The sequence below is a fragment of the Mrakia frigida genome (assembly GCF_051309035.1).
Source record: "Mrakia frigida strain ATCC 22029 unplaced genomic scaffold BDY24scaffold_2, whole genome shotgun sequence".
Taxonomy (NCBI): Eukaryota; Fungi; Basidiomycota; class Tremellomycetes; order Cystofilobasidiales; family Mrakiaceae; genus Mrakia; species Mrakia frigida.
The window spans coordinates 324,749-342,799 of record NW_027481279.1 but is presented as its reverse complement, the minus strand read 5'-3'; the positions used below and the strand labels follow the sequence as shown (position 1 = coordinate 342,799).

Below are 18,051 nucleotides of genomic sequence, written 5' to 3'. Positions count from 1 at the left end.
CCGACCTCACGCTCTCTTCCTTCCGTCTCCTCTCCAAACCACCAGCATCGCCAGCCAAGCTCGGCCTCTTTCTCTTCCCTCCCAGCAGCAGCATCCTCTCTTTCTCTGGAGCTCTCAAGCTCAAGCTCAAGCTCAAGGCTGCAAACGATGCCCACCCTTCAAAAGCTCCAACCTCACCTTCAAAGCCTCTCCTCCTCGTACCTCCATCACCGACCTCTGATCCAAAAGATCCTCACCCTCTCCTTCGTCCTCTACGCCTTTGGTACAACCGCTAAGGGACTCATCTCTCCTGGCAAGAAGCTGAAGGATGGCGATGCGGTAGAGAAGCGATCCAAAGGGAGGAAGGGCAGAGGAGGGAAAGGACCCAGAGTCGAGGTCAGCCTTCGTTCCTCTCTTCTTCTCTCTTTGCGCTCTTCGTTGAGCTTGTAGATCGATGAGGGACTCTCGAGCTGATACGGGTTCTTTTGTTGTTGGCTCGTATACTGGACAGGTCGACGCTCTGTTCTACTCTCGTCTTCGCCATCTCCTTCGAATCGTCATTCCCTCCTGGAGGTCGAAGGAGGCCGGATTGTTGGCGATGCATTCTGCCTTCTTGCTCTTTAGGACGTTGCTGAGTCTCTACGTGGCCGACTTGGATGGACGGTGAGTGTCTCTTTACTCGTCTTAGACTCGAACCAGAATATCTAGGTTCGCCTGAAGCTTGAAGAGAGATTGGGAGGGAAACAACGAAAGCTGACCTCGTTCTCCCCTTCGTTCGGTCGTCCAGCATCGTCTCGTCGCTCGTTCGAAGCCAACCGATGGCTTTCGTCAAGAATCTCGCCAGATGGGTCCTCGTCGCAGTACCAGCTACCTACACCAACTCGATGCTGGACTTCTTCCAGAGCAAGCTGGAGAACGCCTACCGAACGAATCTTACGAGGTCAGTCGACTCTTCCTCCCTTTCTCCTTCTTCGTCCTACGTTTTTTTCTCGCTCCATCTTGGCACTGACCTGAATGGACTCGTCGGGTGCATCTTTTGACGGTTCCAGGGAAGTCATGGACAAGTACCTCGGTGTCGAAGACGATCAAAAGGGCGTCGACGGACAGATCTTCTATCAGTTGGCGAACCTCGACGACAGGATCAAGAACGTGGACCAGATGATCGTCGTCGATATCCACAACTTCTCGAGGCATCTGGCGGAGCTGTATAGCAATATTGCTAAGCCTACGTTGGATGGTGAGCTTTCTCTCGTTCGCTCGGCGGGAAACCCTCGACAGCTCGACTGACGCGTCTCTCCTTATTCGTGGGAGGAAACAGTCGTCCTGTTCAACTACCAACTCAGTCGAAACGTCGGAGCCGAGGGACTCATCATTCTCACTATTCTCGTACAGGGATCGAGCGGTCTTCGTTCGTCCTCTTCTTCGTTTCCTCCCTTCTTTAGTCTCGAAGCTCACGCCACTCCCTCCTTCGTTCCACCTCAAAACAGTCAAGGCCATCACCCCAGCCTTCGGTCAATTCGCTGCTCTCACTGCTCAACTCGAAGGTACGCTTCCCTCGTCTCTTCTTCCTCCTCGTCCGAACCAACGCGTCCTGACCTTCCCCATCCGTTCGTTTCGTACTGCAGGGGAGCTTCGATTCACCCACTCCCGCCTCATCGAGAACGCCGAGGAGATTGCTTTCTACCGAGGAGAACAAATCGAGAAGAACATCATCGAACGGTCGTATTATGCGCTCATCAAGCATCTCAACGACGTGACGAGGGTGCGAGGTTGGTTCATCATGGGAGAGGAAGGAATCGTCAAGTGGCTTTGGGGATCTTTTGGATTGTGTATTTGGTGCGTCGAGTGGGGTCTACGTTGGAGAGAGGAGGCGGAGAGCTGATGTCGGTTCCGTCTTCTCATTTTCGTTTCCAGTGCCATCCCCGTGTTCTTCAAGCTTCCTGGTGTTTCAGCTCACGATCTTGGTTCGTACTCCTCTTCCGCTTCTCGAGACGATCTTGAAGCTGATATCCCCCCTTTGTTATACCCACAGGTGCTCGAACCGAAGGCTTCGTTACCAACCGACGTCTCCTCCTTTCTGCCTCGGACGCGTTCGGTCGAGTCATGTACTCTTACAGTTCGTCCTTCCTCTCTCCCTTCCTTTGTCCCTCGAGAACTTCATCTGAACTCTATCTTCGTTCGCTTTCCACAGAGGAACTCGCCGAACTCGCTGGATACACCGCCAGAGTCGACGAACTCTTCACGACCATGTCGGACGTCGCTGAGGGGAAGTACGTCAAGAAGCTCGTTTCCTCGGCTTCGATCGAGGATAACGCTAAGGGTAAGTAGCTCAAGCTCTTCCCTGACGGTTGAACTCTCTGTGAAGACGAAGCTGAGCAAACTTCGTCTCTGTCTCTCTCCGTTGCTCGACTTCGACTCGAAACAGTTCTCCAAGGACGAGGAAAGGTCATCGAGTCCGACGAGATCCAGTTCGAGGACGTTCCCATCGTCTCTCCCAACGGAGATATCCTCATCAAGGCTATGTCGTTCGAGGTGAAGCGAGGAGCTCATCTCTTGATCGTAAGTCTCCGTCTCGTCGCGTCTCGACCCCTCCTCTCGTTCCTTCTCGAGCTCACCTCGTTCCCTCCCTTTGTCTCGCCCTTTCTCTTCTTCCTCAGGTCGGACCCAATGGTCAGTCTTCTTCTCATCCTACTCTTCTCGTCGAATTCACTCTGACTCCTTTCGTTTCTTCGACCCTCCAGGCTGTGGAAAGTCTTCGATGTTTAGGATCCTCGGAGGTCTCTGGCCCGTCCTAGGAGGAGTCGTTCACAAACCTCCAGCAGACGACTTCACCTACATTCCGCAGCGACCCTACCTCTCTCTCGGAACCCTTCGAGATCAGGTCATCTACCCTCATTCGGCGAAGGAGGCTGCTGAGAGTGAGTTCGATCTCGTCCTTCTTTCTCTTGCTTCCCCCGCTGTTCTTCAAGACGCTGACTTTATTTCTTCGTCTGATTTGGCGCGTGGTACAGAAGGCTGCACCGATGCTCATCTTCAAGAATGTTTGGAGGTCGTTGAGCTCGGACACATCGTCGAACGAGAGGGAGGATGGGACACGCAGAGGGATTGGTCGAACGCTCTCTCTGGTGGAGATAAGCAGAGGATTGCTGCTGCTAGATTGTTTTATCACTCGCCCAAGGTGAGTCGGAGCCCGCTGTGAAGGGAAGAAGAGACGTGAGAAGAGGGAAGAGAGGGTCGAACGAAGAGCTGATTCGACGCGTCTTTCCTTCGTTGTTTCTTTCCATCAGTACGCCATCCTGGACGAGTGCACCTCTGGTGTCACGCTGGAGGTCGAAAAGAAGATGTGAGTCTTCACCCTCTTTCTTCGACCTGCTCGAGGTCGACTGACGCGCCATCCTTCGTCTTCTCGACAGCTACGACCACGCGACGAAGCTCGGAATCACCATGCTCAGTGAGTCTTCCTCCCTCTCCTCGATCGCTCTCCAACCTTAGTCTGACATCCTATCGCCACCAAACAGCCGTCTCTCATCGACCATCCCTCTGGAAGTACCACTCGACGATTCTTCAATACGGTTCGTTCGCACTTCGCCTCCTCTCCTTTTCCTCGTCCTTTATCTCGTCCTGACATCTCCAACCTCTCCTTATTTCTGTCTGCTCCTTCATAGACGGTCAAGGAGGCTACGTTTTCGCTCCTCTCGACGCCGAGACTCGACTCGCTCTGCAGGAGGAGAAGGAAGCACTGGAGCAGAAGTTGGAGAAGGTTCCCGCTTTGACGCAGAGGCTCGAGGATCTGTGAGTCTTGCACGAATGGAACGAGTTATAAGAGACTGAGAACTGACTTGGTTCTTGTTTTGGGTGGGATGACAGGCGAGCGATTGCGAAGGAGAGGGGGTTGGACATCTGAGGGAGGGAACGGCCAGAGAGAAAGGAGACAGGGCGATGAATGACTTTGACGATCAAGGAGGATTTGACGGCACAGTTTGGAGAGAGCATGAGTTGTACGGTGGATAAAGAGGAAGACGACTCGGAGAGGACTCGGGACTTGAACGGAAGCGAAGTTTGACGCGTCGCACCAAGGGCTCATTCTCGACTTTACGCATTTTCTGAATCTGAATTATACTCCCATTTCTACGAGATCGTTTCGTCCTCATAGCAGCGCGTAATGAACTCTCGGGAATCCTCGTTCGCAGCTTTTCTACCCAGCAAATGAGGGTTTCCGACTCCTTGCCTCGAGGCTGCGACCTCGCTGTGAACCAAACCCAAGCCCTCTCCTCTCTCCTCTCCTCCCTCTCTTCCCCTCCCCTTCCCTCCCTCTCGTCGGTCGATCCGGTCATCTCTTTCTTCTCTCTCTATTGTTGGGTCACTTTTTAGTTCCTTTTCATCTTCTCGGGTCTTCGTTTCTTCTTTCTTGGTTCATTTGCTTGCCCTCTCGCAAACTCACACTCTTTGGCTCCTCGTTCTTTCGCTCTTCATCTCTTCTCGTCCGGTCGCTTTTTCTTATCGTGGGACAATATCCTTTCCGCTGCTCTACTAGGTAGGTCGCTCGTGTTCGTCTGCTGATGAGATGGAACGGAGAGGGAGCAGCGGGAGAGGAGAGGAGGAGTTTGGTTTTGGATCGATTTCGGTTTTTCGGTTTCGCTTTTGGTTGGTCTCTCTTTTGTACTTCCTAGCTATTTCTATCTTGATACCGTTCACTCAACTTACGACCCGTGCGTTGCTGTTCTCGGAGGGCGACGAGGGAAAGGGAAGTCGCGTCGTCGGATCTCACGGCTCACCCTTCTCCTCCTCCTCGCCTCTTTTCTCCCTTCTTCGGATGGGTCGGGATCGACGCTTCGGAGGAAGGGAGGCTGACTCTACCTTAAGCTCGCACTGACTTTCTTGCGCTGGGCAGAGGGGAGCAACGAAAGCTCAGCTCAGAAGAAACGAAGTCGAGCTGTCCTCCAACCACCGCCTTCTCTTCTCCTCTTTTCCTCTCGCCATGGCCGGCCCCAAGCTCTCGGAGCTCCTCGTCGTAGGAGCTGGCTTTCAGGGATGATCGTTAAGTTTTCCCCTCTTTCCACAACGGAACTTAAGCTGACTCGAAGCTCAACTTCAGCGTCAGAGACTCTCCTCAACGATGAGTTCCAGAACGCTTGACGCGTCGAGGCCAACTCGAATGAAACCCGTCGACTTGGGAAGTTCTCTGAAGAGCTTGTGCTCTCGTCAGACTCATCCTCAATATGTCCTTATCGATTGAAACGTACAAGGGAGACGAAGGCCTGTTTTTTACGTTGAAGAGGAAGCATATAGAACGAGAGGTAACCTCCCTTTCGCTCTCGACTGCCCATCGTCGGCTTCGCTCCCTCAAAGCTCAATTTCGATGCAGATTCTCCGCCATGTTTTCGTTCACCTTCTCATCGGATACCTGTTTCTTTTCTCACCCAAATCTTCAGAACCCTTGTTCAGACTGAAGATCTCTCGCTGGAAGCTCCCAACGTTCCTCTCGTACCGGATCAGAGCCAATTTCGAGCTCGACTTCCCGCCGTCTTTCTCAGTCGTCTTTATCCTCATCGGTTTCAATTTGCAGGCCAGTCTCAAGGGGCTGAGAAGGAAGCGAGGTCTCTGCGAAGCAGGAAGTGGAATTTAGATCCGAACCGAGGCGACGGAGGAGAAAGGGTCGACCCCTGACGGTCGGTCGAACTCTTTCCAACGTCCTCCAACTTTGCGGCTCCGTTTCTCAGCACCCAGTAGAGCAAATTTCAAGATCTAAAAATGAGTCAGCAGCTGAGAAGCAGAGGATCTTACTCTGAGGACAACGGCTGCCTCACCGTCCTTTGAAGCGAGCGAGAGGGCGAGCGAGATTTGCCGATTCCGTCCAAAAGTGCTCGCGACGCCGTCGAAGCTTTCCCTGCTGGATTTCGAGGCCTGTGAAGAAACTGAAGAGGGAAGCAAAAACTTGTGCCGTGGAGAGGGATCGAACCACTGACCTTAAGAAGGCGAACGATGGAATCGAGTCTCAGAACAGGTCAACGAAGAACGGATTCAACGCTGGGCTTGTTCTGGGCCTCTCTTCCTATGAACTTCAGTCTTACGCTGCTACCAACTGAGCTACCCCGGCCTTCGATGTCAGCAGTCCTGGTGTGGGTTTATGAACCTGCCGCTCGAAAACTGCCGTTTTTAGGACGCTCCAAGTTGTTTCGGAGTCGGACGCGTCGTTCGAACTTTTGCGGACGAAGGAGAGTCGCAGGAGCTCCGAGAACTAGTCTGAGTTGTAGCAGATGTTTCATTTCATATGTTCTGAAGTTTTTGGGACAATTGCTTGCATGAGTAAAGAGATACAGGTTCCGGGAGTGGTGAAGCTCCGTTGATGGCCCCTTGTCGCGACGAGCAATTTCTCACGACGCAGACGAGCTGGAAGAGTGAAACTACCTCGAGTGGAAAGCTGAGAGGCCATTACCGTGCCCGGGAAGGTCGAGGATGAAATGACCCTCGTGAGTGCGTTCGTGGAATCTCGTTCGCGAGCAAGTTGTTGATTTTTGCCCGAAGAAAACTTCTGAGGAGACTTGATCGTTCGTAAACTGCTTCCTGAGGGCGTGAAAATTTTTCTACAGCCTTAAAATCGGAGGCTACAGACGCCTCGGAACTAAAGCAGGCGCGTCGCTCCCTCCTCCTGCCGATTGGCCCTTCCTCCCTCCCGCTGTAGCAACAATGTGCGCCTCTACGTTTGAAAGGCGTGTCGGGTTGACACGACTAGAGAAGTGTAGTTGACCGAGCGAGGATTGGAAGTTCCGACAAGGGGAGGTCGGAGACGAGGGCGAGGCGAAAGGGGACGACGACAATGCTGTCTCTTCAGGACGGAGAAAGTAGTCCATTGAGGGATCTGGAAGACCGAGGAGTAGGTGGATGTGATCAGATATATTTCGGAGAAGATGAGAAGGTGAGAGCACGAGTCTGGAGAAGGGAAGCGGGGCGAGAATCTGGAACAAGACAGAGAACGAAGCTGAGAAGTGCCTTGCTAGAGACTGTGCTCGTTCCAGGGTGATTAAATAACGATATCTAGACTTCTGAATTTCATAGCGATACTAACAGTCCCGTGGAAGCTTCTAACAAGAAGGATGAGGCGTGGGCGCAAGAACGGAATGTCGACATGAAGACGCGTCGTGTGAAAGCGGATCTAAAACGAGAGGGATAAACCAAAACGAGAAGAAGGAAGGGAGAAACAACATTTTGCGGAGCTGGTAGCTGGTCGAAAGAGTCCAGGGGTAAAGGTAAGTCAAACCGAAAGGAAAAGAGAGACGGTGACGCGTCGCGAGAGAAACCGAACGCTAATGATTGAGGCTAAAGGCCGAAGGCAGATATCCAACACCAAAAATGATGTTCTAGCCCAGGGTCCTATTGTTGGTACGGTCGAGGCTCAAGGGAAGAGGCAGTTGCGAATGGCGTAGAGCAGAGCGTGGCGGTGAATACCTACTCGAAACCCGCTGGCTCAAGTTCCTCCGCGGTGAAACTGCGCACTCAATTCGAAAAACTTCCTTGGAAGATAGGTGACCAAGAGACGACGTCAGGAAGGAAGGGGAGAGAGAGGAAGGGAGATGGGATCGAATAAGAAGGGGATCCTCGACGCGTCGATTTCGACCAACTTGCTCGCGAGCTCACTTCGAGACCCTCACCAACGCACTGACGAGCGAAAACGCTCGAAAAAAAGTTTTTGACATCTTGATCGGGGACACTTTGAGAACAAAACCTATAATCAACAACTTGGTGGGAGCGCTGATTCTCGAAAAACCGACCGAAACCTTCGCCGCTACCCTAGGCCATTGTGTGCGGATTTTGAAGCTCGAGACTGGAGATGCAGCAGACAAAAAGTTGGAAAGCCCGAAAGTGACGAAAGTGGAAGGACTGCGTGGTCGGATCGAAGGATTATGAGTCTTTGCTCTCCCTGCCTCTGTGGTATCGCTGCTAAGGGGTTTAGGCTCATGATTTTATTGGTAGGTGCGGAAAAGACCAAGCTTTACATAGGTGGAGGCTGGTTTCGAAAAAAGGGAAGACAGGTTGGGGGAAGAAAGACGCGAAGTACAGTACATGGTCAACGCCGACAACGCGTCTAGCGAGGCGGGTGTCGTTGCCCTCCACGGAGTCCTTTGTCGAGTATGGACTCCGGGATCCGTGAGTCAATTCTCTACAGCTTTGCTTCTTGCTCATCTGTATCTTCCAGTCAGGAGGTCCGTCGTCGGATGTGAGAAAGATTAACGCGTGCTCGGTTGGTGGGCGAAATTGACGAAGGCTCATCGGCCTCGCAACCCTTCCCGCCCAAAAGTTGCAGCGAGAACATAGCAGAACAGAAGAGCACATCCATCCATACCAGATCACACACAACCGATGCATTTCGATGAGTAAGTCGACTGATCTCTTCACAACTTCACGACTTCGTTTGGGCTCACCGTCTCTTTACAGTCGCCGATCTATGGCATGCTCCGAAGGACAAGAAGTCTATCGGAAACGCGACTACTGGGAGCTCGGAAGCGATCCATCTGGGAGGATTGGCGATGAAGAAGAGATGGCAGGCGAAGATGAAGGTCGGTTCGACGCGTCTGGCTTTCGTTCTTCTCTTCCCATCTTTGACGAGCTCCGACGGGCATCTTCCTTCACTATAACAGGCTCTCGGAAAAATCAGTTTTTCACCTTAAGGTAATAGAGCCTGTTTGAGAAAGTGCGAGGTTCAGGGGAGAGGTGAGGCGCGTCGCCGTTCCGGTTCCATCCCTCGCCCCTCCCTTTCCTCCCTGAATTTGCTTTCTCTCTCTCTCTCAAGGTGACCAGGTCCGGTGTAGACGTTTCTCAGTATCGTTCTGGGGATGCGGTGAAATCAAGAAAGAGCTAGAAGAGGAGACGAGAGACGAAGAGATCCTAGACGGCACCCATCCAATTAACGAACGCGTTCGTTTTTTGTCTTCTTCCGCTCCTTCACCACGGTTTCATCTTTTATTCGGTGCAGGTATGGTTCTCGACCTTATCTGTTACGATTGCACGCAACGAAACCGTCAATATAGACTGAGGCGAGGTTGTAAGCGCTCTGGCAGCAGTCTCGACTCGTCTTGAATCGCGTCTGTTTCCTTTCCTCTCTCCCCAGCTTGGTTCAGATCAACTGAGTTTTCTATATAACCCTAAGGACACACTACCAATCAATGGTCTACTAAAAACGTGATCTCGACCAGGAGAACCCAAAAGCAAGATGGAAAAACAGGAAGGCGACCAAGCGCCGACCTCGAAACAAAAGCAGAGCGAAGAAATGTCCGTGAAGAGAAGAAAGAGAGAAGACCAGTCTTGCTCTCGGTTCAAGAAATGGGTGTTTTAAGCCCACTGCCAGGTGACATCGTACTGTCCCTCTTGGGTGTAGTCGGTGGATCCAGCGAGAGCAGAGATGGCTCCGACGGAAAGATCAATCTGCGAGAGAGAAGAAAGAGGGCGAGAATTTCAGTTCAGGGGAATCACAACTGTTAAAGGAAGGAGAAGTTTACTTACAGAATCGGCTCCAACGCAGGTAGGGCACAGGTCGGCGACGGTGACGGTGACGGTTTGTCCGGTCTGTGGGAAGAGAGAAAGGAAAGGACGCGTCGGGATGGTGAGCTTTGTGCTGGGAGGAAAGCAGACGAGAGATGATGGAGAGGGAGAGGGATACGAGGGCTACTCACAGAAGCAGCAGTGATCACCATCTGGGATCCACAGTACGAGGAAGCGCTTCCCGAGTCATCTCCCCAGAAGGTGGTAGGAATGGCGACGATGAGGGCGGAGTCGTCGTTGACGTTTCCACAGGCTGAAAGAGAAGACAAGGGATAAAATCGAGAGTCAGCACAGGTATTTTGAACTTGATGCTCAGAAGGAAGAAGGTTGAAAGGGAGAGAGGGAGGAAGACGAAGCTGACCTCCAGCGTTTCCTCCTTGCAAGAAGTAGGTTGCGACTCCAGAGTAGGTGGTTCCAGATCCAGAGGACGAGGCAGCGGTGGTAGTCGAAGCAGCAGCGGCAGTGGTAGTGGCGACGGCAGCAGCAGTGGTGAGCTGAGCCTGCTCCTCAACAGAAGAGGAAGTCGACGACGCGACGGCCTCGGACTGAACGTCGCCAGGTCGCTGTCCTCCTCCTCCATGTCGGTTTCCTTCTCCGTGCTGTCGCCCATTGAGACCTGAGAGGAATGAAGAAAAGTGAAGAGCGAGGTCAGCTTGTCCAGAAGGCTCAAGCGAAGAAAGGAGGAAGAGAGAGCGGAACTCACGAGCTTTGTTGAACCTCTTTCCAGAGACGGCTCCAGGCGAAGGGGCAGCAGTTGCGAGTCCGATGGTCGAAGCGAGAACGACGAGGAGAGCGAGCTTGTTGGAGAGCATTGTGTTGGTGTGTGTGTGTGGAAGGAAGGTGAGGTGGGTCCGAGAGGGAGACTGGAAGGACAGTGGGGAGGGAGAGTCGTGAGAAAGAGAAGAGCGAGAGAGTTGTGGTTGGAGGTCAACCTGAATCTCGAAAAGATGGCGGGTTTTGTAAGACCTTCTTTTCAATTTCGAAGGGCTGCGATCTGCGAGAAGCTATGCTGCAAGGCAGGAAACGAGGGGAGGTGAGCTCTGAGACCGCGGAACAAAAGGAAACCGCTGCGATAAAAACAAGATCGGCTTCACATCTCTTCTTGATTCGAGCTGAGCATCAAGAGCAACGCGACTTGATATAGCCTTGCTGGGAGGAGATAAGAGCGTGGAGGGGAAGATCTGGGCGAGTCGCATGAAACCAGAAAACGGAGAGGAGAAGGGCGGAGAAAGAAAAGGTTCGACGCGCCTCGGAGCTCGAAGCTGCGAGAAATGGCCAACGAAAAAAGGGATGCACGAGCCTTCCGGACCTGTCCCAAAGAAAGAGCAGTATCGGCTTGTTCCAATGCTGTAGGGGAGCCCAGGAAGAGGGAGAACCCTTCTTTCGAGGGGGAGGGAGGGTAAGATCGAAGAACTCACCGTTCTACTCTCTCCTCTACCTTCCCGCAAGGCCCCCAAATTCTGAGCTCACGTCCGGGTTGTAACCAGTGAATGCATATTTGCTAATTGAAGGAGGCCTGCAAGAAGGTGCAGACGTAGAAAGTGGGAGGAAAAGATACTCGAGGTCAGCTCGAAAACGACGACGCGCCGAAAGAAGTGCTGAGAGAACTGAATTGCGACTGATGAAGACAGGTACCCTCCGATTGAGAGCACTTGCTGAAGTTCTGTCAGCCCAGAAAGAGGAGTCAAGGCCTTCAGCTTTGCTGGAGTTGAGAAGGAGGGAGGGAGAGCGGAGGAGTCCTGAGCTCGAGCTCGAGAGTGAAGGAGACCCTACAGGCCATCAGCAGGCGCATGAAAGAGGTGGAAGGTCAGTTACTTCCAGCAGGGTCAGGCGTAGATGTTGGCATCCCTGTAAGTCTCGTTCGAAGACTTCTGAGGCGAAGTGAGAGCTCGGTTGTCGAGCTTCCTTCTCGTCGAGGTTTGAGCTCAAGATCTTCTTTGAGCAGCTTTCCGCTCCGATAAACGACGTAGTCTCTCCAGTTTGGACGACAGTAGGATATAAGTAATGCTTGGAAGTTGCTCAGAGGTCCGGAGGCAGGCGGATAGAGGACTGGGAGGTCGAGGAGGAGAAGGGAGGGAGGAAAGGAGGGATGAGGAAGGTCGAAGGGAGGCCTGTTGGCTCGAAGCCGAATAAAAAGGGAAGCCAGGACAGCCTGGAGGACGGGAGAATCCCAACAACGTCGTTTAAGGAGCAAAAATGCAGAGATACATTCGGGAGGCTGATGGCGTTGGGAGGAGAAGAGGTTCAGCTTCCGCTGGACGCTTTCGACCTTCACCCATCACGCCGTCCTCGACTACCTTCCTTCCATCTACCCCTTTCCCTATCTTCCTTCGGCTCTAGACGATGGGTAAGCTCTTCTCTTCTTCCTCCAACAAGTCTCGTTCGCTGACTCTTCCTCGTTGATGTGCTTTCAGACTATCAAAATCGAGTTGGATCCAAGTTCGGTGGAGGAGGACCAGCAGGAGCATCAGAAGCCAACGTTGACCGTAGGGAACGTCTGAGGAAACTCGCTCTCGAGACTATTGATCTGGCAAAGGTAGCTCTACATTTGAATACCTCATTTTTGTTCTGGGTTCTCGTGGGAGGCGGAGAAGGAGGAACCTGAAAGCTGACCTCGAGCTCTCCTTCCTTCCTTCCCTTCCCTTTCTTCTCTTCCCCCCTTTCTGCAGGACCCTTACATCCTTCGAACCCATCTCGGAACTCTCGAATGTCGACTCTGCCTCACTCTTCACACCAACGAAGGTTCCTACCTCGCGCACACCCAGGGAAAGAAGCATCAGACCAACTTGGCGAGGCGAGCAGCGAGGGACGTCAAGGAGGGGCAGTTGATGATCACGATGCCAAAGACGACGGAAATCATGAAGAAGAACTTTGTCAAGATTGGACGACCAGGTACGTGTCCATCTTAAATCTTCTCGCATCATCTTGGGCTGGCGAGCGGCAGGAGGGGTTCGTTCGTGCGTGAGGAGAGGGAAGGGAAGGAGGACGAGCTCGAGCTGACCTTGACTTCCCTTCTTCTCCCCTTTCCCTCCTCTCTCTTCGCACTCCCATCCATCTTGGATCATGCCCTTCATAATTGCTCGCCCTTTGCAGGTTACAAGGTCACCAAGATCCGAGAGGAGTCCTCCCCGAATCGACACGGTCTGCTCTTCAAGATCGACCTCCCGGAGATCAAGGATGGTGTTCGTCCAATCCGTCGGATGATGTCCGCCTTCGAGCAACGTAGAGAGATCCCCAACCGAGCCATTCAGTACCTTCTCGTGAGTCTCTTCTTCTCTTCTTCCGTTCATCCAGCCATTCCATCTCTGCTCGCTTCAACGAACTCGCCTTCGTCTCGCATCTCTCCCTCCCTTGCCTCGCTCTCTTTTCGAGCTGACTGACTCAACCTCCTTCGCTTTATTTCTCCTCTAGGTCGCCGCCGAACCTTACGAAACCGTCGCCTTCGCCATTCCAGCAAGGGAGATCGTCTCGGAAGACTCGGACGAGTCCTTCGACGCCGACGCGACTTGGGATCACTGGGACAACGACACCAAAACCTACCACGTTCAGTTGATCTTCAACTCGTAGATTATCTTCCGTTCTGGACTTGGGGTTGGGACGTTTAGGCTGGGCTGCGCTGGGGTTGGCAGAGGACGAGGGAGAGTGATTGCGAGACGACGTGAGGCTCCGGGTTTGTGTATTGTACGATCTAGCAACGATGTAAACGTTATTTTAAGTGACTTCAGGACCTCGACCACAAAAAGCCGGGGGTGGGGAGTGCGAAGTGCTCGAGATATTTGGAAGAAGCAGTTGAGAACGAAAGGGGAGTTCGCTCCTTCGACGACTTGATCTCGACGCTTCGCTTCAAACGGTTCGCCTTCTAGGTTCACGATTGGCGAGGTGAATGATCCAAAACATGAAGTTGACTATAATCTGCCTAAGAGCGACCCTCAAATCTACCTCGTCGCGTTCAAACACACCTCCCACGCCGCCCTCTCCCTCTCCCTCACCAACCCTTCCTTCAGCATCTCGTCCAAACACCACCTCGCCCCACCTTCCAAACCTTCCACTCTATCCATCGTCCTCCTCGCTACATCAGGATGCCAGTCCTCTCCCAGCAAGCTCTCTTCCAACTCTCTCCTAAACCTCGAGAAGTTGTTGCGGCCCTCCGATTCGAAAGGGTCTGGATCGACGGCGCGGGAGTAGAGGTACATTGTGAAGAGAGAGATGAATGGATCCGAGTGATATAAGTGTAGGGTAGGAGGGAGAAGGAAAGTCGAGATCTCGGCGTGTGGGAGGAGGAGAGGTGAAACCGTTGAGGACGAGGTGGATCGGGTTCGAAGAGGGAGGACGAGGCGAAGGATCCGTTGGAGGTGGAAGGTTTTCCTGGCTGGTCGAGGCTGGGCATCCCATGAGGAGAGAAGATCCTCGGAGACCCGTCCTTCCCGTTGTCGAGTAGAGTTGACGCGACGAAGTTCGTCAACGGACGCGACGATGGTTTCACTCTCCTTTTCCGTCAACGAGTGCCACCCATTTCCCTCCAGCTCCTCCGATCCTTCCTCCCTCCGGAACCACCCCTTCCTAGCAGTCATAACCTTCCCTTCGATCTCCCGCCGCCGAAGAAGCTCTCCTCCTTCATCTTCGCCGAGACGACTGTCCCAACCTCGGAGGGCGAGGAGGAGGATGTAAGGGTCGTTGGGGAGCCAGGAGTCCGACAGGGAGAGGAAGGTAGACAGATTGGTGGGTGAAACACGATGAGGTGCTGAGGATGAGGAGGTGATAGGAGGGAGTACGATCTTGGAGAGGAGGGTTCGGAGGGAGTAGCGATCTGAGGTTGAGAGGAGATGGAGGCGAGGAAGAGCGATGCCGTAGCTTTGAAGGTCAGAGAGGACCGAGAGGGCTAGCGGTGGATCGCAGGTTTCTAGGAGAAGGAAAGAGGAGAGGTCAGCTTCCAGCTTTACTTCAGGATCAGACTCGTAGGACCAGTTGACGAACCGTTGACAGCTCGAAACATCTCCCTCGAGAAGAGCTCAGTCTCTCCTTCTTTCCTCCGCCGTTTGCATTCGAGCAGGATTTGACGAGCCTCGTTTTGATTGACGAACTTCTTGTTCTGAAGAAGAGCAAGCTGCTGATTAGGTGAGAAGGGTTTTCTTCGAGCCGAAGCGGTTGCAAGGGAGAGACCGAGTGCTGTAAAAGAAGGAAGGAGGAGATGGTGAGCTCGGATCGATGAAAGAGATGAGTCGTTGAGATTGAGTCCCTAGAAGTAGCAAGTGGACGAACAGGTTCCCAGAGATTGGGCCGTTGGTGCGAGAGAAACCAGTGAGATTCGCATAGCAGGTCTAAGAGAAGAGGAGGGATGCAAGCCGTTGGCGACAAAGGAGGGAAGGGATTCAAACGAGCTCGCGACCTTGCTCCCAACTCCATCTTTCCCCTCCCATCCTTCTTTCTATTCCACCCAAGATCCCCTCTCAAACCACCATGGATATCGTTCTCGCTCGAATCGATCAGCTCGAGGAACAAGCTCGTCTTCAAACAGCGAAGAAAGAAGCTCAATCCACCACCATTCGAAGCTCAACAATCCTCCCTCACTCTTCTTTCCTCCACCTTCCAGCATCGAGGCTCAACAGAAGCTCGTTGGAGAGATCTCTAAGTCTGTGTTTCCAGAGGGTCATTGGGTCCAGGAAGTCGGAGAGGTCGGAAAGCCTGATGGTCTCTCGTGCGTCCTCCTCTGCTTCCTTTCCTTCCCTCGCCCGTCTCTGACTTCCTACTTCGTCTGCTTCTATCCACAGGAGAAGTACAAGAACTTCAACAATTGGGATCGTCTACAGGAGGCCATATTCACGGGGAAGAGTGTACTTGACGAGAGAGTCGCTCGAGAGGTCGGCGTCGCTTGATCGAATCATCGAAGGGAATGCTCGAGTACGTGCTTGTTTGCAAGCATCGAACCTCACCCGGCTGCCTCGTTAGGTTCGGTCATAGAGCTCTCGTCGATCAGCTGGAGCTGGCTGGGAGAGTCGCAGCGAAGAGGAGGCGGTTGGCGCGTCGCTGACGTTGAAGCTCGTTCCGGTTTAGGTGTACAGTAGGAGGAGGGAGGAGCTGCCCAGTTTTTGACTTTAACCTATCATCGTGTCTAATATATGTATGCTTTCTTTCTCTCGATTCGAGAGCTTCTGCGATGGTGACTGCACCACCTTTCGAAACGAGCGAAGCAGCCTCAGCGCGTCGTTCGTTTTGGCTCTCGTGCTTTCTCGGGTTTTCCCAGATTGGGCTTCTACTTCTGACTCAAAGTGTTCGTTCTCATGAATGGCGCAATCTTCATAGATCACCCCGCTAAACTAAGGAGCGAACCTCGAGCTCATCAAAGCTGTGTTGACCCTCTTCAGCGTCGACCTCGATGGGTTTGCTGATGGTCTGGCATTGAGGATCCAGTGAAGACGAGTGTGGATGCTAGCTTTACTTGCGGTGCCTATGGATAAACACAAAACAAGGGGGAGAGGAAGATGAGTCAGCGTCTGTCTTAGCGAAAGGAAACGAAGAGGTCGACGAGTCCAAACGAGGAGGACGAAACGAACTGACCTGAATCTCCTTCGCCTCTCAGTTTCCCTTCCTCGTCAAACAGCAGGTGTAAGATACACACAGCGACTCCTACGCTTGCGTCCTTCCCGTCCTCGCAAGCGATCACGACCGACCTTCCAGCTCGAAGATGAGGTTCGACGAACTTGACGATTTGAGTGAGGAGAGGTGTGATGCCGTCCTTGTTCGCCCGTTGGACCAGTATCAGGTGGAGCGGAGAGGTGGACGATGGAGGGACGAAGGGGTAGGAGTAGATACTGATGGTCGGTCGGGAGGGTGAGATCGGTTGAGGAAGCGTAGAAAGGTAGACCAGCTCCGTCGGTAGAATCAACGTCGCTCCCTTCTCCTCTCCCCCACTCTCACCCGATCCTAGCTCTCCAGCCTCTCCAGCTCCCTTCCTAGCCTTCCTCTCCTCCACCCTCCTCACAACCTCCTCCTCCAACGCGTCCCTCCCGATGGCCAACAACTCCTCTCTCCATTCCCACCACTCCGCTGGTCCCAAACCCTTCCCCCACAGTTCATGATCATCTCCGGCTCCCTGATGGTACTCCCATCCTCCAGGCCGACGGCGTTCGTCCGACGGAGCGAGGTACTGAGAGGCTGAGACGCAGATGACTGGGTGAAACCCGAGGACGGACGGAGGTGGAAGGGAGGGGATCGTTGAAGGGTCGGAGGGCGAGGGATTGTAGAGGAAGATGGGGCGAAGAGGGAGGGAGAGGGAGGGGAGAGTGAGGGAGGAGGACTGTGAGACGAAGAAGAAGACAGGAGGAGGGAGGAGACAAGTCAGGACTCGAAAGAGTTGGGGACGCCGTGAGACCAGAGGCACGCACCAGCAGTTTCTCAGCCCAACCATCCAACCGAGCTTCCATCTGAGTTCTCTCAGAACCTCCAACTGATCTACTGGGTACCCATATCTTCTTCTCCCAGCCAGTCTCGGGCTCGGGATCCTTCGACGCGTCGCTCGTCGTCGTCGACTTTGAAGAGTGACCGTCCCGAATGGCCAGAGCTCGGTTGATCGTAGCACACCAAGCAGGTATGGTCTTGGATAGAGCGTCAGGGAGTCTCTGCAAGGGGGAACGCGATAGTCTCAGGATTGTATGGGCCGGAAAAACAAACGGGCGACGAAGAGAGTGTGAGCTCACCTTTCCCCGACGAGTTGAGTCGACCAAAATGATCCTAGAGACACAGAAAGAGAAAATAGCAGTCAGTTTCAGCTCTATAAAGTTGTTGAATACGATACAGGAAGAGAACGAACCCTCCTTGCTCTGAGATAACGGAAAGAAGGTGAAGGTTCGACCGACGAAGGCTGAACTCCCATTGACCTGCGAAAGGAAGGAGCTCGTGAGCTTTCCCGCGAGCTGGAAGACAGAAAGCAGAAGAAGAACTTACTCTCGTGCCCATCGGTAGACTTGAAGTAGGCCGGAGTGTTCGGGTGAGCCTAGCGAGAGAGGGAAGGAGAAAAAGGTGAGCTTAGACTCCTTCCTTCGTCCAGAAGAAGAGAGCTCTGACTTACCAGCGAAGGCTCTACATACCAGGCTCCGCATCTCAGATTAGCTGGAGAGGCATCAAGTCAGCCGGAGATCAAAAAAAGGCGAGATAAGGCGAAGATTTGCTCACCAACGAGAGGCAGAGTTGGATTCGCCTCCTTCGCTCTTCGCACGAACGCGGCGTCCTCGTCGATAGATCTGAGCCTCGAGTAGATATCGTTGGCATCCCTTCTGACAGATTTGACGAGATCCTTGTAGTCGTTTCCTACAACCTCATCCGAAAACTCCATCCGAAAAACTGGTCAACGTTGAACGTTGAAAAGTGACAAGCCGCCCGCGAGTCGGATCGTTTTGAGTTAAGTTCGAAGCTCCTTCCCTTACCTATCCTCGACCCCCAACGGACGAGACGGAGGAAGGAGCCGTCCTCTCTCTCAAAATCACCACAGATCTACCTTACATCGCTCCTCACTCGTGGATCGCCGCTCGCTGCATCACC

The 18,051-nt window shown here is 53.2% G+C and overlaps 6 protein-coding genes across 6 annotated transcripts; 3 read left to right on the top strand and 3 right to left on the bottom strand.

Moving 5' to 3' along the window:
• Positions 1-147: 147 nt before the first annotated feature.
• BDY24DRAFT_335710 (ABC transporter transmembrane region 2-domain-containing protein) lies at positions 148-3,775 on the top strand (the record flags this gene model as incomplete). Its single annotated transcript, XM_076637204.1, has 18 exons — positions 148-375; positions 491-642; positions 767-919; positions 1,029-1,216; positions 1,298-1,387; positions 1,467-1,523; positions 1,605-1,815; positions 1,894-1,943; positions 2,012-2,095; positions 2,171-2,299; positions 2,405-2,538; positions 2,637-2,649; positions 2,721-2,897; positions 2,991-3,157; positions 3,267-3,322; positions 3,393-3,430; positions 3,498-3,551; positions 3,645-3,775. 18 exons carry the CDS (start codon positions 148-150, stop codon positions 3,773-3,775), a joined length of 2,112 nt encoding a protein of 703 aa, XP_076500625.1.
• A 4,265-nt stretch (positions 3,776-8,040) lies between these two features.
• On the top strand, positions 8,041-8,645 carry BDY24DRAFT_411437 (uncharacterized protein; the record flags this gene model as incomplete). Its single annotated transcript, XM_076642928.1, has 4 exons — positions 8,041-8,124; positions 8,174-8,180; positions 8,413-8,534; positions 8,616-8,645. The coding sequence occupies 4 exons, from the start codon at positions 8,041-8,043 to the stop codon at positions 8,643-8,645; spliced, it is 243 nt and encodes an 80-aa protein (XP_076500624.1).
• A 661-nt stretch (positions 8,646-9,306) lies between these two features.
• BDY24DRAFT_411436 (RlpA-like double-psi beta-barrel domain-containing protein) lies at positions 9,307-10,328 on the bottom strand (the record flags this gene model as incomplete). The annotated part of the gene is made up of 5 exons (XM_076642927.1): positions 9,307-9,399; positions 9,478-9,540; positions 9,648-9,769; positions 9,878-10,132; positions 10,220-10,328. The coding sequence occupies 5 exons, from the start codon at positions 10,326-10,328 to the stop codon at positions 9,307-9,309; spliced, it is 642 nt and encodes a 213-aa protein (XP_076500623.1).
• Positions 10,329-11,792: 1,464 nt separating this feature from the next.
• Positions 11,793-13,236, top strand: PRP11 (spliceosome assembly protein PRP11). The gene is made up of 5 exons (XM_076638484.1): positions 11,793-11,863; positions 11,931-12,052; positions 12,186-12,408; positions 12,610-12,776; positions 12,928-13,236. Exons 1-5 carry the CDS (start codon positions 11,860-11,862, stop codon positions 13,081-13,083), a joined length of 672 nt encoding a protein of 223 aa, XP_076500622.1. The 5' UTR covers positions 11,793-11,859; the 3' UTR covers positions 13,084-13,236.
• A 215-nt stretch (positions 13,237-13,451) lies between these two features.
• Positions 13,452-14,827, bottom strand: BDY24DRAFT_411434 (uncharacterized protein; the record flags this gene model as incomplete). The annotated part of the gene is made up of 3 exons (XM_076642926.1): positions 13,452-14,416; positions 14,491-14,682; positions 14,776-14,827. 3 exons carry the CDS (start codon positions 14,825-14,827, stop codon positions 13,452-13,454), a joined length of 1,209 nt encoding a protein of 402 aa, XP_076500621.1.
• A 969-nt stretch (positions 14,828-15,796) lies between these two features.
• Positions 15,797-18,018, bottom strand: RIT1 (tRNA A64-2'-O-ribosylphosphate transferase). The gene is made up of 8 exons (XM_076637814.1): positions 17,686-18,018; positions 17,582-17,622; positions 17,458-17,506; positions 17,324-17,390; positions 17,211-17,244; positions 16,899-17,132; positions 16,072-16,810; positions 15,797-15,961 (listed from the first exon to the last, which is right to left on the bottom strand). The coding sequence occupies exons 1-8, from the start codon at positions 17,843-17,845 to the stop codon at positions 15,831-15,833; spliced, it is 1,455 nt and encodes a 484-aa protein (XP_076500620.1). The 5' UTR covers positions 17,846-18,018; the 3' UTR covers positions 15,797-15,830.
• Positions 18,019-18,051: the final 33 nt, after the last annotated feature.